The 27,945-nt window shown below is 38.1% G+C and overlaps 1 protein-coding gene across 1 annotated transcript in view; it reads right to left on the reverse strand.

Annotated features, from left to right (window-relative positions):
- Positions 1 to 27,945, reverse strand: part of GPR158 (G protein-coupled receptor 158) — a 383,045-nt gene that overhangs the window by 328,260 nt on the left and 26,840 nt on the right. Inside the window, exon 2 of the mRNA XM_036344876.1 lies at positions 19,802 to 19,907. Within this exon, the coding sequence (XP_036200769.1) occupies positions 19,802 to 19,907 (106 nt within the window). The remainder of the gene's footprint in view (positions 1 to 19,801; positions 19,908 to 27,945) is intronic.

Here is a 27,945-nt window from a genome sequence, read left to right on the forward strand (position 1 = left end):
AGAAGCGCAGAGAACCCCAAACAAAAGGAATCCAAAGAGGACCACACCAAGACACATCATAATTAAAATGCCAAGAGCAAAAGACAAAGAGAGAATCTTAAAAGCAGGAAGACAAAGAAACTCAGTTACCTACAAGGGAATACCAATACGACTGCCGGCGGATTTCTCAACAGAAACTTTGCAGGCCAGAAGGAAGTGGCAAGAAATATTCAAAGTGAATACCAAGAACCTACAACCAAGATTACTTTATCCAGCAAAGCTATCATTCAGAATTGAAGGTCAGATAAAGAGCTTCACAGATAAGGAAAAGCTAAAGGAGTTCATCACCACCAAACCAGTACTATATGAAATGCTGAAAGGTATCCTTTAAGAAGAGGAAGAAGAAGAGAAAGGTAAAGATACAAATTATGAACAACAAATATGCATCTATCAACAAGTGAATAAATAATCTGATGAACAGAATAAACTGGTGATTATAATAGAATCAGGGACATAGAAAGGGAATGGACTGACTATTCTTGGGGGGAAAAGGGGTGTGGGAGATGCGGGAAGAGACTGGACAAAACTTGTGCACCTATGGATGAGGAGAGTGGGTGGGGAGTGAGGGAGGAGGGTGGGGTGGGAACTGGGTGGAGGGGAGTTATGGGGGGGGAAAAGAGGAACAAATGTAATAATCTGAACAATAAAGATTTAATTTAAAAAAAAGAAAATGAGGTGGGACTTTATTTGTCCATGAATGACTGAAATTCTTAAAGGGCATGTTCATGTAGGATTCACAGAACTTTTATGGAGTGAATGTCAATTCACCCTTTTTTTTTTCCTTTTTTTTAATCCTCCCCAAGGACATGGCGAGAGAGAGAGAGAGAGAGAGAGAGAGAGAGAGAGAGAGAGAGAGAGAGAGAGAGAAGAAGAAGAAGAAGAAGAAGAAGAAGAAGAAGAAGAAGAAGAAGAAGAAGAAGAAGAAGAAGAAGAAGAAGAAGAAGAAAAGAGAAGAAACAGACTTCAATCAGTTGCCTTCTCTATGGGCCGCAACCGGGGATGGAACCCAGGTATTTGCCCTGACGGAGAATCAAACCAGCAAACATTTAGTGCATTAAGCAACCCAGCTGGGCTCTTGCCTGAATTTATTGGGGGTGACATTGGTTAATAAAATTATAAACGTTTCAGGTGTAGAATTCTATAATATATCATCTGTATATTATATTGTGTGTTCACCACCCCAAGTTCACCTTTTTATTTTTTAACTTTTTGGTGTCTTTCTCTGCCTGGCTTATTTTGCTTAGCATAATGCTTTCCAGGTCCCTCCATGCTGTCTCAAAGGTAAGAGATCCTCCTTTTTCACAGCTGCAAAATATTCGATTGTGTAAATGTACCACAGCTTATAATCCACTCATCTACAGATGGGCAGTTGGGCTATTTCCAGATCTAAGCTATTGTAAATAGTGCTGCTATGAACATAGGGGTGCGTATATGCTTTCTGATTGGTGTTTCAGGTTCCTTAGAATATATTCCTAGAAGTGGGATCATGGGGTCAAATGGCATTTCTACTTTTAATTTTTTGAGAAATCTCTATACTGTTTTTCATAGTGGTATATATATTTAGGTGCTCCTATATAGGGTGCATATATATTTACCACATTTATATTCTCTTCTTGTACCAATCCCTTTGGTATTATTTATTGATCTTTCTTATCTCTTGTTATGAACTTCATTTTGAAGTCTATTTTTATTTTCATTTCATTTTGTATGGAATTTTTTCCCCCATTCTTTCACTTTCATCTTATGTGAGTCTTTTGTTCTGAGGAAGATCTCTTGTAGACAGTTTCTATATGGGTCATATTTTCTTATCCATTCAGCTGTCTTATGTCTTTGTATTGGAACATTTAATCCATTTACATTCAATCTTGTTATTGATAGGTACTTATTTATTTATATTTTTATTCTTTATGCATATATATAATTATTATTATTATTACAGCAGTCCCTTTAATATTTCTTGTAATGCTAGTTTGGTAGTAAGAAACTCCTTTAGCCTTCTTTTGTTTGTGAAGCTCTTTGCTTCACCATCTATTTTGAATTATAGTTGTGCTGGGCTGCATATCTGGTTCTTCGGCCAGACGGGTCATGCTGTGCTATCTGTTCCTAAAACACATAGATAGGAAGGTACTGACATCAGGTCAGGCCTTGAGATATGGTCTCATGGCCTCTTCTTTCTCAGAAGGCCCAGAAGTCTCATTCCAAATTTGGGAGACAAAAGACTGGAAAAAGAATAAATAAAGAGAGTTTCCTCCATATTGGGGGGCCCAGAATTTGAAAGACACATTTTTCTCTGGGCCTTCACAGAATTTAATAATAAAATGTAACTCCTGTAGTAGGCTGCAGTTCAGCCTCTGCTTTAGCAGGGTGCTGTAACTGTAGTCAGCTGGCCAGCTTAATAAAGGCTCTTAAATTTAAATTCTGAGTCGGTGGTCTATCTCGCTGAGTGAACCCATAACATTTGGAAGCTCCAGTGAGATTCCAGGCAGGGTGAGAGGGACCCCTTATTTAGGGCTGGAGGCTCTCTCTTGGCAGGGAGGAGAGGGACCCCCTGTTTAAGGCAGGAGGCTCTCCCCCAGCAGGGGTGAGAGGGACCCCTTGTTTAGGGCAGGAGGCTCTCCCCCGGCAGGGGTGAAAGGGACCTCCTATTCAAGGCAGGAGGCTCTCCCCCACTTGTCACCGGGCACTCAGCGAGATACCCCACACCTGTGGAGAACGACTACCAAGGAGGACTCCAGTCTACCCAAAACTTTCAATTTGGAAACCGAGCCACCTGGACTCTGGAGAGAGGTAAGGAAGACCGGTCGTTAAACTGGAATTGGGACGTCCCACGGAAGGACCACGGAGGACTGGACGCAGCGGTACTCCTGGTCCTGACCCACGGCCACGACGGTGGCCGGCGTCCCTGGTTTGTTCGGCTTTAGGCTGTACTGGGTTTGTCTGTCTGGTGTTTGTTGTCTAGTGTTTGTTGTCTGTTGTCTTTGTCTTTGTCAAAATGGGTCAGGGTCAGTCATCTTCGTCAACCCCCTATCAATCAGGCCCACTCCAAGTGAGTGGAAGGGGAGCTTGATCACCTCCCGGGAAGCCATAGAGCTCCCTGAGGCAATTAGTCAGAAATTGGTTGGATTGTTTAAACTCTGAGTAAACATTTGGTAGAAGTCAAAAACTTGGACTGTCTGGTGTATGAATGTAAGTGTGAGAGGTGTGCAGGAGGCAGCTGATCGGTGTTTCTCTCTCATCGATGTTTCTAACTCTCTATCCTTCTCCTTCCTCTCTGTAAAAAATCAATAAAATATATTTTTTTTAAAAAAAGGTCTGCCTGAGAAAGATTTCCTTTGCAGTATGGGGGAATGCAGTATGGGGGAATCCAGGACTGCCCTCTGAGCTCTATGTCCAGAGCCACAAACCTTGGATTCTCTAGTCCACTGTGCCCCCATCTGCCAGAGCCCAAGGTGAGTGGCTACACATAAAATTTTGTGCATTGGCCCTTTAAGAGGCTGCCTGTATTTCCAGCTGTCTCTCTCTAGTGGACAGAAACCCCACTGCTTTTCATAGCTAGATATTAACCAGGTACCTTTCTCAGTTCTGGTGCTCTGGGATGGGGAGCCAAACTTGGAGTATAGACCACAGACTTCTCGGGGGAACACCCTGCAGCTGAGATATCCCTCTGGAACTTAAACTGCTGCCTGTATGAGCCCAGCCAGCCCTCTTGCACCTCCAGGTTTCCTACCAGTCTCATCTCAATGTAGCCTCTTCTTTCCATCCTTGGTTATAAGGGTCCTCTACAACTAGTCTTCATTTGGTTATTCAGTATGATTCTTCTACATTTTGTTATAACTCCAGTTTGGTCTTGGGAGAATGTCACTGTAGCTTCTACTTAATCCACCACCATCTTCCTTCTCTCTGCTTAAGTGTTTGCCAAAGCTTTTTTTATAAGAATTATAATTCTCTATGTTTTTTAATGTGATCAATGAACATTTGTTAGAGCAGTGGTTAAATATGACACCTCAAAAAAAGAGAGAGTAGAGGAAAAGGAAGCAGACTAATAGGAGAGACAAAGAAATAAGGAAGAAAGGACAAAGGAAGGAAGGAATAAAAGGAGAAGTTGAAAGGGAAGGCTAAATATTAATGAAGATGAGTTTTTCCAATTATACATTTATATAGATTGCAAAACTTGATGCCAAGGAAATAATCTAATTTTTAATTTGGTGGTTTGGTTATGAAGGAGGATTTATATGATATTAGCTGAAGAATATCTGCAAATCTTTCTATTATTGTGTCAAAGAAAAAGATACCATTTTTAAAAGCATCATGTGCTCATTCATTCTTTCAAATCTAGAGAAGTGACAAAAATACATGACAATGGTGAATTGAGAATAATCACTAGTCAATTTGTAGAGCCACCTACTCTGAACTCTTTATACCCGTTTCATAAAATGCATTTATCACAAGGGAAAAACAATAGAAACTAAAGCACATAACTAAGTCATTATGGGATATACAGAGATTTTATTTGATTCTAAAAATAATAGAAGTTTATTATAGTGTTTATGGCAATAGAAGTTCCCTAATGAGAATTAAAACCATCAATTTTAATTAAACCTGTATTCATTTTTAATTAGATCTACTTGCAATGAGTAAATGAAATAAATGAAGTAAATTTTAATAGAAGCATAATATAAAACAAATTAAACATTAGACCTACAATAGAAGTATCCAAGGTTTTCAGATACTAGAAAGAGCATCATGAGTAACTAGGCCAGTGATGGCGAACCTATGACATGCGTGTCAGAGGTGACACGCGAACTCATTTTTTTGGTTGATTTTTCTTTGTTAAATGGCATTTAAATATATAAAATAAATATCAAAAATATAAGTCTTTGTTTTACTATGGTTGCAAATATAAAAAAATGTCTATATGTGACACGGCACCAGAGTTAAGTTAGGGTTTTTCAAAATGCTGACATGCTGAGCTCAATAGGTTCGCCATCACTGAACTAGGCTCTACCTGGAATTTTCATTCCTGAAAGAAGATGGAGTACCTGGCAAACTATGGTAGAATTCATCTAAATCTTTCTTATGAGTATGATATAGTAATGAAATCAGTGACAATAAGAGATACTCTACCACATGAATATGATATTACACATTAATTTAAACTACAATGGCAGCCTTACCAATAAGATATATGTGGGTCACAGCCCTTGTCTTAGAGTAGTCTTGCGTCAGTAATTGATCAGTCCAAATTCTTAACTGAGATATAAATTATATTAATTTTTTAAAATCTCTAAGCCTTAGTTTCCTCATCTGTAAAACTGAAAACATAATAGGTATTTTCGAGGACTGTTTGGGCATTAAATACTTTTATATATATTTATATACATATGTGTATATACACATATATGACAGTGAAAGGGCAGACATCTGATAAATGCAGTTATTAAGAGTACTCAAATAATTTTAATATAGCAGTAAAGATGTTAAAATAAAAATAGGTACAATGTACTATAGCGGCACATAGGAGAGAAACTGCTTTACATGAAGTGGGAAATAGGCTGCCAAGGGGTTACAGAGGAGCAAAACCCAGTACTCAAAGAATAAGCAGGAATCTGTCAGGTGGTTAAAGTGGGAAATTATATGTTATGCAATAAAAAGAGCACGTGCAAATAACGCATGGAGACATGAAACACCATGGTCAAATCATGGAAGGCAAGCAGCTGGATATTCTAAAATTAGAAGAAGTTTAGATTTAGAAAGCCATACATATAAGGTGGCCTTTATCCCACAGGTTAAGGAAAGTCTGAATAATATTAAGCAGTCAACCATAAGTATTTGTGGAGCACTTTTATTATGGAAATTGTTATGGCTCCTGAGATATAACAGAACATAACTGATGTGGTTTCTGCCTTCATGGAGCTTACAGTGAAGCACAGAAGATAGATATAAATAATTATGAATAATTTCAAGTATACAAAATGCTATGAAAAATTGCTAATATTTCTGGAGAAAGTACTGTGCAAAATATTCTACATACAACACAGAATCATTCCCTTTTTTAAAAATATTGAGGTTAAGAAACACAGGCAGCCTGAGTCCAAAGCCAACACTTTTAACTGCTATGTAATACTGTCTCAATAAAAAAATGCAGGATGATATAATCATCATATGATTTTTTTAAAAAGATCAGGTTGGCAGCAGTGAAGAAAATGAATTGGAAAGGAATAAAGCTGAAGACAGGAGAGTGCTGCAAAGGTCCAGGCAAGAAATGATTAGGTCTAGAATTAAGTCAGTTGTAGTAAGAATGAAAGAAAACAAATTGATGAGATACAGATTGATTACACACCCAAAAAATAATGTTTACTGAATTCCCAATCCATTCATTAAAAAGAAACATGAAATAGCTGCTCAGCAGCTTTCCAAATGATAGGAGTAAAAGAGCAGACCAATCTTCAGAAGAAGGCATTACCTGAATATTTCACTTAATAATAAATAGCACTAACTAAACAGACACATTGATCTTTATACATACTTTGGGCTGCAGTATTCAAGTTATTTTCAATTTATATTGAAAATTCCAGTTTGAAAGGTAAAATACAGTATATTCCATCCTTTGATGTTTTGGTCAAATTTGTTTTAAAATGAATTTCTTTACTCACATTATCTAATAAGCAAAATAATATATAAAGATTATTACCTGCATGCATCCACTATAGTTAGAAATACATATCAAAGTTAATATATAACATTTTATTTTATTTTGCTATTTTAAATAATGTTATTATTGTCCTTGTGTCATCCAACAATTTGAATGACATTGGGCTAACAATTCAGTGGAGTCTCAGGCTGAAATTATTAGGAGAGAAGATGGAGAAGAGAAGTGAGGTGTAGAAGTATATCAGTAGAATCATCAAAGTAAGAAAGAGAGAAAAGCATTAAATCCAGGAGGTGGAGTCAAGGTCAGAATCATACAGTAGCTGATGAGCACACTGGATCAGACCTCTGAGTATAAATTTCCAGTTTACACTAGAAAATTACTGAGAATCCCAAAGATCATTTATTCATATTAGCTATATCTATTGAGATTTGCCATTTTAAATATTAAAAGAGAAAATAAAAAATGTGTATTAATTGTTTAAAAATAACAAAAAGCTCATAACATGTTAACATAGATAATATACTTATGAAAAAATAATTATATTTTTTAAAATAAAAAATAATAGCAAAAGGAGTATCATTGCTTTACATTTTTATAATTTTCAAAGTCTGGCTTATTAGACTAGATTCTCATATTTCTTTCTGCATTGAATCTATCATATCTTAGGTAGCCTTTGCATACCCATAAGAGAATAGAGAGTTCAAAAGGTAAATAATGTCTTTGAATTGTTATGCAAATAGTTTTAACTTACAGACTCTCTTGACAGGGTCTTGAGGAACCCCAGGGACCCAGGACTATACTTTGAAAATGACTACACTTAGACAAATGTATTTTAAAAGGTGGAAAATGAAGGTGATATGCAGGTCTGCATGACAACAAAGCCCATAAGCAGGGTGGTTCAGATTCTAAGTCTATGAATTCTGGGCTTCACTAGAACTAGAATTTTAATGGGGACAAGACTGTAGAGCCAATTATCCATTATTCTATTTATGGAAGTAAATATAGAATCAGCTCTATAGAATTTCCTCCAGGTGATCATGGAATTGTAAGCAGCAGCAGGAAAAACTGCTTTTGCATGCATAAAACAGAGATTGTACTGACAAGTCAATAGTAAAATCTACTGAAATAATTACATAATCAAGATTAGGTCATGGTTTACTTCTTTACAATAATTATGGTAAGATAATAAAAAAGCATTACTGAGAAACAGCTCTCTTTCTTGAGGAGCTATAAAAATAAAGTGGATATCCACATATTTAGAATACTATAAAATACTCCTTTCTGGAGACAGAGCATGGATCCAAAGCCTCTTAAAATCTCCTCCAAATTTCTGAGTCCTTTAGTATTTTCATCCCATTGAAATTAGTTCTGACACAGCTAACATTTCTCCCTTTACACACTTTTCTACCTAATGTACAATAATTGCCCTAAATTTTCTCCATTCACAGTTCTTCCTTATTTGTTTTTTTCTCTCTCAATTCTTCTGTTTTCATTGTTTTGGTTCCAATTCCCGCCCCTATGCTTATTCCTGTTTCACCAATTACATTCACTATTTCCTACACCTCTCCATACACCAACACCTGAGTTTGTATTTTGAAATGCAAAACCATAATTAAATGTTACACATTCCTTTGCATTATAAAGACAATAGCAACCCAAACTAGGAATATGCTGAAAGAGAGAAGAAAAGCACAATGACTTAAAATGACAAAAAAAATTTTTGAAATGAACACTTGCACATTACTTTGAGGGCAAAGTATTTAAGCTATTTCAATATTTTATGTTCTGCTTGTATCATCAACTAACCACTTTCTCTCTCTCTCTCTCTCTCTCTCTCTCTCTCTCTCTCTCTCTCTCTCTCTCTCAATCTATAAGCCTTGGGAAGGGAAAAACAATGATGAATCAAAACTTGTTCTGGATGAAGATACCAAGAAAATAAGAAGGTGGTAAATAAGCCTCTTCCTTTAAGGAAAAAAAAAAAAAAGATATCAAGGAATGGAGTTTAACTCTTGCATAATACAGTCAGTTAAATCTTCCTAAATCAGCCAAGGGCTGTAACTAAGCAACATGATTCTTCACTGCACTAAACGGGGGGCTGCCGAGCATCAGTAGCCTCATTTTTCACTGAAAGCTTTGACAAGTTTCCACTATATTTGATATAATTGTAGCAGAGGGAGTGCCAGATTAGATCTGATTTGCTGTCATAATGGGATTTTTTTTCCACATAAGCTAATGATGCAAAGCTATATTTAACCCCCCAAAAGTCTCCCTCAAGCACTCACTGTATATTCTGATTGCTTCTCATATCTAGAATTGGACAAGTAGCAATTTTTCTGCTACTTAATGTGACAAAAGCAAAGGTTTAATAGGTAGAGATTTTCTTTTCCTGATTGGCTCCATTATAAATTTAGCTACATATTCCAAATCTGTTCACTAACTTCTTATTTCATCAGATGTTCTCTTCACTGAATTGAAAAGATCAAGAAAGCCTGATACTATTGGTGCATGTGAGCCAATCCTCTTGCCACTCTAGCCCAGCTTCATATGCTGTGTATCTCTCACCTTTAAGCTCAGCCCCGCTCTAACCCTATGCCTCAGAGAAGTTTGGCAGCATTTAGGTGTTTTGTCTTCAGCAATGATCAGAATCTAAAATGCATTTATAGATTATCATAACCAGAGAGAATCCCCTTGACTTCCCTCTACCAAATGAGCTGCAATTCTCCATATTCAACTCTCTGATTCCTACATTCTTATTTGTATTCTAATTCCCTGTTGGGAGTCAGTCCCTTTCCTTAACACCTGCCCTCTTACCTGATGTCCAGACAAGGAATACAGCTCTCATCAACTTGTATCTAAGGAGATGGATCTTATCCCTTGGGTCCAGTTTCAAAGTGGACATTCCTACCATTCCAAGTCACTGCTATACATTGAACCAACAGACCACCACTAGTTAGAAACTTCAACTGCTGCTACCTACACCTGAAGATGGAAATTGATCCCTAACCCAAATTTGTACGTGAGTTTACCATGTCCTCTTGAAATTTTGTTTTAACCATCCAAGAGCTAGATCAGTTCTTGTTTGGTCTACACCTAATTTCCCATATAAGGAAGATCCCAGCTTGGCTCTTTACTGAGCTCCCATAGGTAGAACCACAACAAGACTAACAAGATCATCGCATGGGCCTCTACCAGTGATTTTCTTTCCAAACAATCATTTATCACCCAAACTACCTCCTGATAGTTCAAATTCCTGAACTACCATTTGCTAGTGTTATGACCTTAGTTAAATTACTTAAAACCACTCTAGATCTAGAAAAATCAATACATCTTTATGTTGTTAAACAATTACTTCCATATATATAGGTTGAAAAACAATTTGTATTAATGGGACACTTGGCTTTTGAGGATTTCATAAACTCTTCAGCCTAGGACTAGAGAAAAATTAATTTCTAGCACAGTTTATCAAATATACAGGGTATCCCAAAAAATGTATACACACTTTAACAGCTGATAGCTCATTTTTGAAAATGTATTTTAGTAAACACTGCCTTTACAATTACTCAAAGTGTGTGTATACATTTTTGGGACATCCTATACTGGTATTTGTGCCTTCACCTACACCACTCATGAATAAGATCCTGTAAGAGCTTTTATTTTTAAACATTTAATGTAGTCCACAAAGTTGATAAAGTTTCATATGATAGATAGATAATTGATAGATGATAGATACATAGATAGATAGATAAAATTTATTTACCTTTAACAGACACAGTACTCTCCATTTATATTCTAATTCAAATACTTCATAGGGCCAAACATTAGATCAACAAGTTCTAGAAGATTGATGATACAATCCAGTGACATATATACATGTATACATGGAATATATACATAGAAATGTCATTCAGCAGATATCATGACCTTCTCATAGCTGAAATATTGGCTTATCTACTACTGTAAAGTATATCATTTCCTCATAAGCAAAAGGAGCAAGTTAGATTAAAGAAAAAAACTAATGACACTCCCTTATATTGCCTTTTTTCTGGATTAGATTATCCCAGATTTGCAATCTAATGTCAACTAACCTTTTGCTTTTTCCTCTCATTTCCATCAAAATTAATTAGCCTTGCATCACCACTCCCAAAGTGCTTAATGAGTAAATGGAAACCAAATTCCAGAAGCTAGCTTGAATAAAGGTGGCAATGATAAATATCAATGCTTTATCATTATCATGGAGAGAAAATATCAGGTATGGCAGACATACCCACATGCAGAGTTAGACTTCAAGGTATTGCCAGTGCAAGAACACGAGTATTGCTTTTGGATGGAAACACCTTTCAATGGTTCCCCTTACAGTATACCTTAGGGTTGCAGAGACACTTATAGCCAATGTTGCATAAAGTTTTGATGGGTCCTGCAAAATTCTGTCAAGTGGTACTTTTCACTATTGAAAATACTAAAACCTATAGCACCTTCACCTGGTAATATGTGATTAAACAAATCTGATATTTAATCTGATAATTTCCTATTTTAAAATATTCATTCTCAATATTTTAACTATTCTGATTGTTAAAAAGTTCCACTTACATTAAGCTAAACAGATCCTCCTGTTGTTCAGGTTGATTTACCAATAAATCACAGCCTAACCCTTGGATCCCTTCAGGAAAAGTATAAATCTACTTATATAAAAACCCTGAGTGGTGTTCATCATGACCAGACCAGAACTGCGACCAAGCGGAAGGAAGTCAGTCCTGTAGGGGTTGCCTTGGCAATGGCTGCACCCTCCCCCAAACTGTTTCCCGGAGCTGTTTCCTGTAAGGGCGGGGTTTGAGGCAGGAACCCGCCCTGGGAGCATGGAGGCAGATCTTTACAAAGTGTTTCAGGCCAGCACAGCCAAGGGTGAACCTGAGTAGGGGCGGCTGAAAGGCTTAGAAAAGACAGACAAGAGAATGAAAGCTGGGTCTCGGTGGGACACTGCTTCTCTGAGAGACAGCGACCATGCCTACAGCCATGCCTTTATTTTATAGCAGATGCTACGAGGCAAAGTAAGGGCATGACCAAGATGTTTACAACATTCTCCTGGGTTTCAATCCTACTCAACTACATGCACCTGAACTCTATCAAGCCTACATCACTTAGGCACGTGGGGCCAGGTGTTCAGAACATAGGTTCAAGCTTACAACTACAGCTGTTGGCTATAATTGTGCTGGGAGGGCCCTGCCCTCCAAGCTGGGACTTGCTCATGGCAATGAGAGGACTGTGCCCTCTCATTAGTCCAAGGCTTGAACCTGTCCAAAACACTGTAGTGACTCCCCACAATAAAGTTTTAATTCTGTTTCTTTGTTACTAATGTTGTGGCCCCACCCCATAACAAAGAAACAATTTCCGGAGGATGAGGCCCAGGAATCAGGATTTTAAAAAGATTCCCAGGTGATTCTAATGTGCAGCCAAGGTTGAGAACCACTGCTATAGATAATATTAAAAATATATCTAAACATGCAATTCTTTGTCCAAAAAATGAGCATGTTCAAAAATTAAATGAAGAAAATTTGGATATACTCAATGGAGATTTTCACACATATTTGAGTGAGGATTCGATTGATTCCACAGATGATGCTGAAAAGGAAAATTTTCCCATCGAATTTCTTAATAGTATTACTCCTTCGGGAATGCCATGTCATAAATTAAAATTGAAAGTGGGTGCAATCATTATGCTATTGAGAAATCTCAATAGTAAATGGGGTCTTTGTAATAGTACCAGATTTATTATCAAAAGATTATGACCTAACATTATTGAAGCTGAAGTATTAACAGGATCTGCAGAGGGAGAGGCTGTTCTGATTCCAAGAATTAATTTGTCCCCATCTGACACTGGCCTCCCATTTAAATTGATTCGACAACGGTTTCCCGTGATGCCAGCATTTGTGATGACTATTAATAAATCACAAGGAAAAACTCTAGACAAAGTAGGCATATTCCTACCTGAATCCGTTTTTGCACATGGTCAGTTATATGTTGCTTTCTCTCGAGTTTGAAGAGCATGTCATGTTACAGGTAAAGTTCTAAGTACTTCATCACAAGGGAAATCAGTCAAGCACTCTGAAATTGTTTTCACTCTTAATGTGGTGTACAGGGAGATAATAGAATAAGTTTAATCACTTTATCAGTCATTGTTTGCATCACTGTTGTTTTTATATCATGTTTTTGTTGTTTTCATATCATGTTTTTGTTGTTTTTATATCATGCCTCTGTTATTGTTATATCCTTTTGTTACTGTTTATTTATTAATAAATTTATATATTCTTTTCATATACATTTTACTAATTTCCTTTCATCTCTCACACTTCTATTATAGAGAAAGGGCAAATAGCAATATTAAAATCTCTGCTAATTAATTCCCTTTTAAAAAATATATTTTATTGATTTTTTACAGAGAGGAAGGGAGAGGGATAGAGAGTTAGAAACATCGATGAGAGAGAAACATCGATCAGCTGCCTCCTGCACACTCCCCACTGGGGATGTGCCCACAACCAAGGTACATGCCCTTGATCGGAATCGAACCTGGGACCCTTGAGTCCGCAGGCAATGCTCTATCCACTGAGCCAAACTGGTTAGGGCAATTAATTCCCTTTTAATGTGCATGAATTTTGTGCACCAGGCTACTAGTATCCATATAATAGCTATTTTCATATTTAAAGACAGTTGACAAATCTTTCCATGGGTCTTCTCTTCCCTGGAAAACCAACTCCATTTCTTTTATTCATTAAAAAACAAGGTTTTAAAGTTCTTAGTAATACTATTTTTTTCTCTTCTAAATGGGGTTCAATTTTTATATTGAATTTCAATACAATATATTCAATATTTACATATATTCTATATTAAATATAGAATATTAAATATATGGAACATATTCTATATTAAACTTATATTTTCCTTGTCACACTATTTCAGGTATTTTCTGCTAAGCTTAGAATAGTGACGCGAATCTCTGAAGATGTAGAGAACAACCTAAGATTAAGCTGGCTTTTGCTATTGTTTTACAGTCATGTTGCACTGTTGACTCAACTATTCTCACAAATACTGTTCACAAGTGCTACAACTAAACCACATCGTTCTTTCTATGCTTAAAATGATAGGGTTGTGTGTGTTTTTATTCGCATTCAGGATCTTACCTTTATTCCTATTATGTTTCATCTTGATAGATGTCCGTTTCTCCAACTCAGCAATATATTTTTAGTTTCTGATTTTTAACTTTCAGTGAATTAGTTATTACTACTTACTTGTCTCTTATATCATTATTCAAAGAATTGATGAGTGTTTCAATCAACACAGGGCCTGAATAAAACTCTGTAATAAACTATGACAACCTTCACTGCAAGTTAATACCAATCCATGCAATCACTTCCTATGTAGAGCCTTAGATGTACAATTCAATAGATATATTTGGCTAGTAGCTATCATATTGGACAGAACAGTTCTACTCTAGAGAAAAGAAAAGGAATGGTGAGAATGCAGATGAAAAGTAATATACAGCTATTTCTAAGTAATTTCACTTAATCACTCTAGGAAGATTACTCTAAACCCTGCTATAAGCCAGAGTGAGCTATATTCTGTATATAAGAGGGCTTTCAAAAGAGAACAATTAACTTCTGTCCTCTTTAGATTTTTGCATTAAATTTTTTTCTTGTGTTCTAAATTATATCCTGTCTTACATTTTTAACTTTTTAAAAGTATATCTTCAGAGATTCATTAACTTATCTCTAATGGAGTACTAAGGAGTTATAAGTAGATTCATATCTAATATGCTCAATAGAAAAAAAAAAAGATACTGGAAAACTGCCTTGGAGCTATATAAAGCTATTGGCTGAGCTGATGACCCACCTATCAAAGCAGAGAACACAAGAGTGAGAAGAAAATACTGGAACTTCTACTTACATTGAATTTTTCATAAATAAATAAGAAATAAATTAAGCTTTACTAATATTTAAGACTTGGATTGACAATAATGTCCCCACTCAGTCCACATCTCATATGACTACACTGTTGGTAAGGCACTTGAGAATTCCTAAAGGAAAACTGAGAGTTTCAAGACAGAAATTCTGGCAGTGGTTACTTGGTTCCTTAATTTGCTTTCAAATTGCAATTTATTACCATTTCCATTTGACCACCTGAGTGAATTTATAGAGTAAATCATTGTAAATGGTAAAATATTTATACTTCTTCATAATGAGATGTGTGACCTGAAAAATCTTTTCGTACATAAAGATTTCCTGATTATCTCAAAGTGAACTACTTGTTTCTGAATTCAAAGATTAGTTACACATTGTTCTTTAGAGGAGAGAGAAATGTTTCCAATTTGCTGACCTGCTCTATGCTGGCTAGTGGTTGTTAGCAGTGTCTATGCAGCAGGTAGCTTTTTAAAAATCTAAGCTGTTCCTTCAAAGTAAAAGTGACATTTAAGTAATCCATGAGTAAGCCTTTTGAAGTGAACATTTTGAAAATGGATATCTGGAAATGGTTTTCAGTGCTATGCGTTTTTTGTTGCCAAAAACTATAAATACTCACGTAGCCATGTAGGTTAAAATTGGAAATAAAATGTCCTAATCCGTTTGAAAATATTTCTTGTGAAAGTTTGAGTGAATTTTTAACCTCTTCCTTTAAAATATTAAAATGCCCATTAGTTTGCAGGGACCAATTAATTGACATCAGGGAGAATGAAAAATTTCCAGCTGTAATTCTGTAAAAACCTTTGCAACATTGGTAGATGGAACTGAAAAATGAGCACTGTGATGTAGCAAATATAGTCAACAATTTATTTCTTCAATTTGAAATGACACATCCTTGTGAGGTATATATTTAACTATGATAGACATGAAAACTAAGTATAAAAATAAACTGAACTTAGAGACCTCTGAATCATGCATTACTAAGTATTAAACTAAGATTTTTTTAAATGTTAAAGTATAATCAATCAAAGCACTCTCACTAATATTTTTTTTCAAACACTGTGATCAATTACATTGCCCACATTAGATGCATTTTTTTTAATTTATCTTTATTGTTGAAAGAATTATGTCACCCTCTGCTTCCCCCATTTACCTCCCCATATGCATTTATTTTTATAAAATATCTACATTAAAATATTATTTCATCTTTATCTTCAACCTGATTAAGTTTTCTGATTTTTAATATGTAGAACATATAACAAAAGATGCATGCATAATTTTTAGGTTAATATATATATATATATATATATATATATATATACACACACACACACATACACACACACACATACTATGGGTGGATGCATAATGCATTTTTACTAATAGAATATAATAAAAAAGTTTCAAAGACACTCTCCTAATATTTCCTGCTCAAGCAATGATTAAAAGATTTTTCTTATAATGGAAACAAAGCAAAAGAATACCATTAAAACATAATTAAGTAACATTTTTAATGTTTTAAATAAACTCTTATGTAAGAGAAGATTTTGTATATTCAAAGCAAACAATGATATGAGAATAGGTAAAGAATTATTTCAATGGAGGCTAACGATATGATCAAGTCCATGCTAGAATGATCTGAATCAGTTGCAAAAACAGAATAATCCTGCAATCCAGTTCAGGGTGCTGATTCAGATCTTGTTTTACTCTGCCCTTCAAAAAACACTTACGGTAGTGGCCTCATAGAGCCTGTAACAACCCATACCCACTGAGTAATTATTTTCCTCACGAACCACTCCATACCTTTCTAAAATGGTCTACATATCGCTTGTTTCCAACATCAGACTCACAATTCTGGTTTAAGATAACTTGGAAGCTGAAAAGTCAACACACTGGAAAAAAAGTTTTAAGTGAAAAGTTTGCCTCAGTTATAAATTTGAAATTTTTAACAACCTCTAGTATTTACAAGAAAGGGTGCTAAACACTTGCAAGAAAGAACTCACAATAAACATGATGAGCGTCTCTTTTTCTAATAATATGGATATTCACACCCTACAGAGAAGACTCATGTTAACTATTTCCAAAATTAGCCAATTTACACAGTGATTCTTGGAGTCCATAACAGAAGATTTGTGACAAGGAACAAAGGAGAGCCAGTGCAGATAAAAAATACCCTGAACAAGAGACATTTCTTTCTGTTTTTCCACACAGTAGAAACTTCAAGAAAAACCAATTCCTAGTCGCCAGTTAACCTCAGTAGAGGGAAGGAATTGAAAGACTATTGCTAGTCACTAGACTAGTGGTTGGCAAACTGCGGCTCGGCAAACTGCAGCTCGCGAGCCACATGCGGCTCTTTGGCCCCTTGAGTGTGGCTCTTCCACAAAATACCGACTTCTACACATGGGCTACAAAGTTTCAATTGCACTGTACGTGCGCGCCTGCACGTGGTATTTGGTGGTATTTTGTGGAAGAGCCACACTCAAGGGGCCAAAAAGCTGCATGTGGCTCGCAAGCCGCAGTTTGCCGACCACGGCCTAGAGCCAGGGGCGGGCAAACTTTTTGACTCAAGGGCCACAATGGGTTCTTAAACTGGACCGGTGGGCCGGAACAAAAGCAAGGATGGAGTGTTTGTGTGAACTAATATAAATTCAAAGTAAACATCATTACATAAAAGGGTACGGTCTTTTTTTTTTTTTTTTAGTTTTATTCATTTCAAACGAGCCGGATCCAGCCCGCGGGCTGTAGTTTGCCCACGGCTGGCCTAGACTAAAGATGTGGTATGAAACTGTCGCAGGTGCCCTGAGTGACCAGAACCACCAGCAGGACCTTAGAAAAGCCCAACAAAAAAAAAAATGAAGAGTTCCATGGCAGGCGTGGCTAAGACAGACCAGCCCCAAGGGCCTTATGGGCTCAGCCTGGCACACCAAGATCTCCTACTCTCAGCTCCAGCACCTGAGCAAGGAAAGGAGGTAGAGAGATCCAGAGTACTTGTCTTATAGACATTTCAGTGTTTGATGATGTTACTTTTATACCACTGAACCTCTTACTATAACACATTTCACGGAGGGTTATTGAACTGTGGGTTGTCTTTTAGGATATGTTTTTCCAGTTTTTCCTATAGGAATCGAAAAAAATATAATGTTCTCATATATAATTCCCAAAATCACACATTTAAACCTAATTTTTGTTAACCAGAATAGAGGATAATATTTTATCTAGAAATAACTTAGTTTATTTGAAAGCTTTAAAAAGAAACAATACCCAGAAAGTTTATAATTCTGATGCAACAAAAATAAATCAATCCTCTAAAAGGAGAATGAGGTTCTTCCACTATGATCATCTAGTCAAACAAATAGGTAAATAGGTGTGCTATAAAGAAACAAAAACTACACTAAGATTGTTAGAAGCAAGAAGCAACTGTAAAACACTGAAAAATAAACATCTCTTTGTTCCTAAAGAGAATGCTTATTGCACCACCCGGGAGCACCACTGAAACAAGGCTGTACAGAAATGAGCACCTACAGATGACACCATGCAGAAAAACCCACTCCGGCTAAAAGACGAAGCTAAGTGGCTATATACCATTGGCATGGAGATAATAATCAGGCTAAAATATTCACCAGGTCGATGACTGAAATTCATATCTTTAGAAATGTCAGAATCATCCACAGGGAAGTAGATGCTCAGAAATGTTCAAAGCTATAAGAATACATAAAGGAAATGAAAGAGGATCTTAAATGAATTGACAAGACAAAAACAGTTCCTTGCATGATTGGGTCCCAGCAGAGGAATGAAGGACCTGAGGGCCATGTGGAGGTATATGGAGATGTGGGCTACGGTGTTGGGATATGTAGCGATGTGCATGGATATTGAGGAATTGGGGATTATGGATATATGGTGGAAATCTGCGATGGATTTAGAAAGATGTGGAGAATTATGGGGGAATTAGAGGGTTTAGAGGGTGGCAAAGTTGAGGGATATTGTGATAAGTAGTATGGGGGCACCTGGAGGAGTGTGTGGAGTGTAAGGGGAAAGTGGGGAAGTGCAGATGATTATTTGGGGAGTCATAGGGGTATGAAAGTGTGTGGGTTGGGTATGGCAGAATATGTGGGGGATGCACAAGGGAAATATGCAATGGGCACATATACAGGCATGTAGAGCTATGCACATGTCTGTGCACTTTTTTTTTAGTAATGGCACAAAGAAGTGCTTATTCTTAATTTTCCCTGTGATTAATAATTTCTTACCTTAAAATTGTACTATGTATAACCATCTTTCACAAAGGGCAAAAAATGGATTAAAGATGTAGATCACTACCTTTATGGGAATATTCCCTCTATTTTAAATAAACCAAGCTGACTTTCCTCACACATTCATGGACTGAAAGTTGGGATAGCCCAAGTATTTAATATCAAGAACTTTATTGTACATTTGTTCTTAACATTTTGGACCTCAGAAGTAGATTACTGAAAAGGAAACCAGGATGTCATCACATTTCCTGTCTGAAACTACAAAAGACAAGTGATAGTCATATTTCCAGATTTATAATCTCTATGCCTGTCCCTAACCATCCACAGTCCCATGAAATAAGGAACGGATAAAAAACTGGAAATTGGGAATATATGCGCCAACATATACATTTCCTTTACAGGTCCCTGTTAGTTTTCTCCTTGTTTTTAATATTTCCCTGCCATTCTCTCTCTCTCTCTCTCTCTCTCTCTCTCTCTCTCTCTCTCTCTCTCTCTCTCTCTCTCGCTTTTCTGGCAGATGGCAGTGTGTCTGAGTGAATAGCATCAAGGTTTCACCAAGCATCATCTTCCATTAAAATATGCATAATCTAGTTGGCCCTTCCAGGACTGGTTTTTCACTTCATTGCTATTTTAATTTCCAGCCCCTTTTGAAAAATAGGATCAGCCTTTGACTAATGCCAAACTTCAGACATAATTTCAGTTTCAGCCTTCTCTTAGTCTCCAAACGAACAGTTACTCTGCACAAATTTAATTTCCTACTCCTTTTTCAGTTCACTTGGCAACATTTAGACCTGCATAGGAGGTATTTTCCCAGTAAAACGTCTCATAATCACTTACCCACAAAAATACAATAGATCATAAGTAATACATTTCTGGGCTTCTGATTTCAGGGGACTCTATTTCCATGTTCTTACCTCTGAATTGTTGAGATGACATTTATGAGTTCCTGAAAACCAGCCATCACTCGAACATTGGTCAATGTCTACTTTCTGAAGATTTATGTCCACTTTCATGACACCCCTTAAAAATAGAGAAAGATAAAAAGAACAAGTTAAGCTGAGCCTTTACAAGTTCTAACACTGTATTCTGTCCTGGAAATCAGACAAATTAGCATAAATAATGTACTATAAATTTTAAAATCTCTCACTCATATTCAACAAGTGAAGATAAAGGTACAATAGAACAGAATAATAATAATTATCTATTGTTCACTGTCTTCAGCCCCCCATATAATGCCTGGCACAGAGTAGGTGCTAATAAATATTTATTGATTGACTAAACCCCAGACAGTATTTCTCTGGACATGATAGCAAAGTTGACTCTGAAAAAACACCTGCTCCTAGTATCTCTTCTATAAAGTAAATTAATACGAAGTTCTCATCTTATTTCTTTCTACTCCTATTTCCCATTGCAGAGTCAGGATGTAGAAAATGAAGGTTGGTGGTGGGGGGGGGGTTAATCAGGAAGGGAGGACCATATCAGAAACTAAGCATCTCTTTCCTCTGATTTTCTATAGCAATGACTTTAAACAGCTCTTTAGGTCTCAAAGTATTCCAACCAAGCAGAGTTTTGTATTACCTACATATATGCTGATTAGCATTTTTCTTGAAAATCTAGAAACAAAAACACTGCTTTTACTTAGCCATTTGAGATAAGTCCCTAAAAAAGAGAACTCACAAATTTAGAGCCAAAAGCACAACTGCAAAGAAAGCTACAACTGTATCTAAAATTCCTCCATTTTCTCCAACCAAACTCTGTACAATTTCCTAAGGTCTCTCTTGTTTATTTTTCACTACCACCAGCACCACTATCAGTAAGAGCAGCAGAAATATCTGTCCTGCACTGAACTGTTGCACCTGGACTTAAATAAAATCAATATTCTGTGTCCTAGACCCTGAAGCTTGAGATTTGCTGATGTTTTTCACACATGAGTAAAATATAAACACCCCACTAAAACCCACTAAAAGTGAAAAACAAAAAACATCTTTAAGGCCCTACAACCCCATATTAAACTATTTTCATTATGATATCTACATATATAAAAGCCTAAGTGACCGGCTGGTAGCTATGATGTGCATTGACCACCAGCGGGCAGACACTCAACACAGGAGCAGAAATCACAAGCATGGAAACAAGGAACAGACTGATGAATCTCAGAGGGTAGAGGGGAAGGGGGAAGGCAGGAAGAGATTAACCAAAGATCTTATATGCATATTAGAGGCCCGGTGCATGGATTTGTGCACTGGTGGGGTCCCGCAGCCTGACCTGTGGGGATCCGGCCAAAACTGGTTCCCCAACATCCCCCGAGGGGTCCTGGATTGCGAGAGGGTGCAGCCCAGGCCGAAGGACTCTGCCAGTGCACAAATCCGTGCACGGGACCTCTAGTTATTAAATATGCACAAATATAAAGGTAGGCTTAAATTTTTTAATGTCATAGCTCTCATAGCTATAAAAAAAACCCACAAAATTATAAAATGAATGCAAATAAAACTATAAAGTCAACAAAATTTAATCTAAAAGTATTGATTTATAAACACCAGTGATTATATGTTTTGTCAAACTAAATCATCTCTCAGAACAGGAATATGGTACTGGCTGCTAGTTCAAGCAAGCTTATTTTACCATGTCATGACTCACTTCTTTCTTCTCTTTTCTCCTTTTAAACTACGTAAAATCTACCAACACAGTGGTTTTATGTCATTTGGGCTTCATTTCGGGTGAATAAATCATTACTTTTTTAGACTGCCTCTGATCTTTTCTTATTAACCTATGCCAAAGCACTACACTATGTAGTGCTAATATGTTAAAAGGAGACAGAAAGCAAACAGGAACACCAAAACTTCTGTCGGTCTTTTGTGAACCAGATAACCCAGTGTGTGTAAGCTTATTTTTCAGGTAAACACTGAAACGAAAACCCAGAATTTCTCAAAGAAAACTTAGTAATCCTTCAGAGAAACAGACCTCAGTTTGCAAAATACTACTCACGTAGACCATAATTTCACAAAACACATGTTCATATGAAAAATAACTTGATTCCAAGGTAACCTACAACCTTAACCCAGTTTTTATTTGCTCTTTCAACAAATATTTATTGTCTGTTATGTACATATCACTGTAACAGATGCTATGTAGGAGAACCACATAGGCCCTACCCTCAAGTAACACCAAAAAGCATGTTTTTTAAAGTACTGGTATGTTGAATGGAGAACGGATGCTAAATTCTGGGGAATCGGTAGTATAGTAGGGATTCAATAAACATTTGTTGACTTGATGACCACCATCACTACCAGAAATTTCCATAGAATAATGTTCCACATAGGTTATGACAATCATGCAAGCCCAGTCAGGCTCTACTTTATGCTCTTTGAGAAACAGCAAATTCGTTCTTTTATTAGTTCAGTAAATACTTACTGACTACCTACTATGAGCCAAAATTATTTTAATGTATTTTATTACATTATTAATTTTATTAATGTATTGAAATACATTAATAAGCAGAGCAAAACAAAACAAAACCCTGCCCTTCAGGAGCTTAACGGTAGAGTGGGATAGACAACTTATAAAAGATGACTATAATAAATAAACAAACTATGTCATATATTACAAAGTAAAAAGTACTATGGAGAAAAAAAATAACCTTGAAGCAGGTGATGAGACAGGTGGATTAAACTGTTAAAGAGTGGTCGGGATAAGACTCAGGGAAGTGAAAGCTCTAACTCAGCATTCCAGGTATCATTACAGCAGATTGGTATTCACACACTTACATTATCAGTCATCTTCAGAGACATAAATTTCTCACTGGACTACAATTGTCCACAACATTTTGGTATTCTTCTGTGAACATCTTATTTAGAAAGCATCTAATAAAAAGATGCATGTCTATTTGTTCCACAAGTGTTAGTAATAATGAAGTCAAGTTCTCCTCAACTATCCTGCTCCACTAGAAAGAGTTTGGTTGCATGACAGTGAAAATCTTGTCATCTCCCAGCTAGCTCAGGGACATGGCTAATTTGGAATTCCAGGGGGCTGCGATTACTCTGGTTCCTTCCCTGAGAAAACTGGCTGAAGAAATCTTAATCGCTGAGGGTTTTCCCTCTTAATTCCCGGTTCATATATGAAAACCAAAAAGTCACCGCAGACTAAAAGCTCAGGAAGCTTTCTGGGCGCTGTGCAAAACCACCCAAGGTAATGAGGCTTGCGTTTACCAGCTGGGATGTCAGCGCTGACTCATCCTCATTAGCGCCTCTGCCTCTGCGCCTGGGGACGTACAAAGCCCTCGGGGCAGGTGTGTTGACTTCCTGCGGGGAAACTGGAGGTTTGGGAGATGAAGTGGGATGAGAAAGCTCTCTTTGTGGGGAAAAGTACACTGCCAAAAGCGACGCAGAGGCTCAGACACACGCAAGTGCCCCCATGTGTGGACTGAGTTTAGACCAGCTGAGCCCCCTGGGGGGGCGGAGGGGGGAGGACCAGTGGTGAGGAGGGGGGCTGCCTCTGAGCTCGCACCTCTGAGCTGGAATGGAGGCTCCCACATCCAGTGAGCAGGTGCCACTGGGAAGATCCAAGGGCGAGGAAGTGGCTGCTGTTTCCTGGACTAAACACAGGAAAGCGTGGTAAATTGTGGCCAGAGAGTGGGAAATATAGCAACTAATATCCCTCAAACACCTACCTGGGTGCTTAACTAAACCGCAGACCAGCCTTTTCCTCTTCTTGTCTGACATCTAAAACGCTCAACCTTGCAATCCCGGTCATGTTCTCTTTCTGTGAATGGGCTTCCATCCTCCAATTATCCAAGGTGGTAACTCATTTGTTATGAAACTCGCCACCCACCAAAACAGCTGCCAGGTCACCTACACTGGACTCCCAGCATGTTTTTTGTCTGGTGACCCTTCCCTCCATTTCCTCTACCACTGCCTTGGGTCAGACCTCCATCTCATGGGGCTACACATGTTTAATAATAGCTTACTAATGTGGTTTCTAGCATTGTTACAAGTGAAGATCCTAGTTTGTAGGTCCTAAAGTTATATTAGGGTCCTGCTTTAAGAAACAAATACAAAATCATGAACACACACTTATATCACAATATGGCCTTTGGACCTATATCTTTGTGCTATACTGCTGGGTGGTTAGTAAGATTATTACCATAATTTCTATACCAGGATGGCTGGCAATAAGCTAGCTATACACAGAAGTGACTACAAAGGACTTTAATTTATATTGCTACACACAGACTAAATAATCCTGAAGCTCCCCTTAGCTGGTTTCCAAAAATGCGCACAACCTAGGCTAAACGGTAATGGAGGCAAGTTATAGTTAAAATGGCTTTCTTTTGCAAATTTTACTAGAAACAGTTGACCACAGAACTCATTGATAATGCCCATTCCAAGACTCTAGAGAGAGGCCACAATGCAAGCACGGGGCCCTAAGCATCAAACACTGCTTTCTTCGAAACTGTAGAATGTGATCCTGACATTTCCCACTCTCCTGAAGAATAAAAATCCAAACTCCTTGGTATAAATCCGGCCTCTCCTACCTCTAACTTTTCCAACCACTCTACTGAACACATTCTTTGTTCCAGACCATTCAAAATTACATGTGGGTCCTAAACATTTGTGTTACCTCACAAAACCATTCCTTACTAGATCCTTTTATATCTGAAGCCCCTTGGCCTAAACCAGCTGTGGGCAAACAACGGCTCGCGGGCCGGATCCGGCCCCTTTGAAATGAATAAAACTAAAAAAAAAAAAGACCGTACCCTTTTATGTAATGATGTTTACTTTGAATTTATATTAGTTCACACAAACACTCCATCCATGCTTTTGTTCCGGCCCTCCGGTCCAGTTTAAGAACCCATTGTGGCCCTCGAGTCAAAAAGTTTGCCCACCCCTGGCCTAAACTATACCTTTATCTATTACTAGAGGCCCGATGCACGAATTTGTGCATGGGTGGGGTCCCTCGGCGATCGAGGCCGTCTCACCCAGTCCTGATTGGGGCTGATGGGGGCCAGCCGGCCAGAGAGGGACCCAGGGAAGGTTCCAGGGTGTGTCCAGCCCTCTTGCCCAGTCTCCATTGGCTGGACCCCAGCAGCAAGCTAACCTACCAGTCAGAGTGTCTGCCCCCTGGTGGTCAGTGCACGTCATAGCAACTGGTCAAGTGGTCGACCAAACTGCTCAGTCGGACACTTAGCATATTACGCTTTTATTATATAGGATAATTCCTACCTATCTCCTTTATAAAGCCTTCTATGAACTCCAAGTCTGATTTAAAAGCCACTTCCCTATCATCCCCATAATACACTGTGCTTAGCTTCTTCATATAACTCACTTAGTACACTATATTATAATACTTTATTTTTAATGATTTTTCCCTGCCAGACTAAAATTCCATGGCCTATGTCTTCACATTTTCCCTTAGCTCCTAAATCAACACACTCCCATTATTAACCTTAAAGAAACTGCAGATAATAGAGAGAAGCAAGGAGTAGCTAAATAAACAATGGGAGGGAGGGAGAAAAAGAGGGAGGGAGGGTGGGAGATATTGATTGATTGATTGATTGAGATTGATTGAGAACACCCAAGCACTAGTAATCTGAAAACTGTCATGAACTGCTATGGGTGAATGGATGGAAAGAAAGATTGAAGAGGTTCAAGGCAAGTTTTGCAATTCTGCTTTTGTTTCTTACCCATGTTACCTTAGACAATAATTTCCTGCTCCATAACTACAAAAAAATTGATAGTAATATCATATATAGTCAATATTGATGGGGTTCCAGGGCAGAAATTATGCTGAAATAAAGAATTAATTTAAAAATATGATGGTAAATAAAATAAAAATATGATGGTAGACTAAATGCCATCAGTCATCTACTCCTAACAGTAGATAACTAGCACAGAAGCTGGTGCCTAGAAGTGGGTTGCTGACATATCTAAAACCTAAAACATGTGGCGCTAGGTTCAGGACCAGAAGCTAAAAGGCCCTCAAAGAGATGATTCAGAAAAATAGGAATATGCTGGTGTGTTGTGAAGGGCAATGAGGAAAACTATATTGGAGGCAGAAGAAAAAGGGACGTTTGTTACATAGTAGGTGGAAACTTTGCCAACACTGTCACCTCTTAAATGAATTTGTGGATCTGGCTAAGTTTCTAGGCAAAATACAGAGAGTACTACCTGGAGTTTTCTAGGAAACTATGATAGAATGAATATAAAATGGAGACATAGGATAAAGAAGGATCTACTTAGTTTTGTTTTGTTTTTGAATTTTAAAAAATTTTAGTTGTGGTAAAATAATGTATACATAACACAGATTTACCATCTTGATCATTTTCAAGTGTACAGTTCACTAGTGTTAATTATAATCATATTGTTGTGTAACTGACCTGCAGAACTCTTTTCAGCTTGCAGAACTACATGTCTATACCCATTAAACAAGAATTTCCCATTCCCCACTCCACCCAGCTCCTGAATTAGTCCACCATTCTAATATCTCTCTCTAAGAATTTGACTGCTCTAGGTACCACATGTAAGTGGAATCATACAATAGTTGTCTTTTGTGGCTGGTTTATTGCATTTAGTACAATGTCCTCAAGGTTCATTCATGTTGTAGCATGTATCAGAATTACCATCCTTTTTAATGAAATAATATTACATTGTATGTATATACTAGAGGCCCAGTGCACAGAAATTTGTGCATTCAGAGGGGGGTGGTCCCTCAGCCTGGCCTGTGCCCTCTCGCAGTCTGGGACCCCTCGGGGGATGTCCACCTGCTGGCTTAGGCCTGCTCCCTGGGGGGATTGGGCCTAAGCTGGCAGTCAGACATCCCTCTGGCAGCCCGGGAGCACTCGGGGGATGTCCACTTGCCAGTGGGGAGCAGGCCTAAGCTGCAGTCGGACATCCTTAGTACTACTGAGGAGGCAGGAGAGGCTCCTGCCACCACCACTGTGCTGGCAGCTGGCAGCCTGGCTTGTGGCTGAGCAGAGATCCCCCTGTGGGAGCGCACTGACCACCAGGGGAAGCTCCTGCATTGAGCATCTGCCCCCTGGTGGTCAGTGTGTGTCATAGTGACCAGTCATTCCCAGTCATTCTGCTGTTAGGGTCAATTTTCATATTACCTTTTAATTATATAGGATAGAGGCCTGGTGCATGGGTGGGGGCTGGCTAGTTTGCCCTGAGGGTGTCCTGGATCAGGATGGGGGTCCCACTGGGGTGCCTGGCCAGCCTGGATGAGGGGCTGATGGCTGTTTTCAGGCTGGCCAAGCCCCCCAGCAGGGACCCTCACCCCATGGGGGTGTGGCCAGCCTGGATGAGGGGCTGATGGCTGTTTGCAGGCTGGCCAAGCCCCCAGCAGGGACCCTCACGCCATGGGGGTGTGGCCAGCCTGGATGAGGGGCTGATGGCTGTTTTCAGGCTGGCCACAGCCACAGACTGGAAGCAGGTATCTGGGATTTATTTATCTTCTATATTTGAAACTTTGTAGCCTTGAACAGAGCTCAGGGCTGGCAGGGCAGGTGGAAACTTGGTTTCCTCCATCACCAGGGGCAACCTAAGCCTCCTGCTTGCTCCAGCTCCATGGCCACCTGTATGTTAGTTGGGTTAATTTGCATATTTGCCCCTGATTAGCTGGTGGGCGTGGCAGGTGGTGTAGCAGAGGTACGGTCAATTTGCATGTTTCTCTTTTATTAGCTTAGATTGTATTTTCTTTACTCATTCATTGATGGACATTGAGTTGCTTCCACCTTTTGGTTATTGTGAATAATGCTGTGGAGCAACTCAGTTTTTGAGTAAAATGTAAAGCAAATATTAAAGAGTCAGGATTTGAAAATAAAACTGTTGCACATCTCCAGTCTCTTCTAGCAAAAGATTCTTCGAATATGAAATGGCTTCATGGCAAAGAATCACCTCAGGGTGAATCTGTAAAATCCTTTGTTAAGACCTCAGAACGATCTAAGGTAGTGTCCAACAGAACCTTTCAGCTTGACTTAAGGACTTCAAATGGTCTTACGGTTAGTGTCACAGACCTTAACCCTCACTGTTAAACAATAATGATTCTAAGATTCTCAAGGCTT

The sequence above is a fragment of the Myotis myotis genome, unplaced genomic scaffold, assembly GCF_014108235.1.
Source record: "Myotis myotis isolate mMyoMyo1 unplaced genomic scaffold, mMyoMyo1.p scaffold_m19_p_1, whole genome shotgun sequence".
Classification (NCBI taxonomy): domain Eukaryota; kingdom Metazoa; phylum Chordata; class Mammalia; order Chiroptera; family Vespertilionidae; genus Myotis; species Myotis myotis.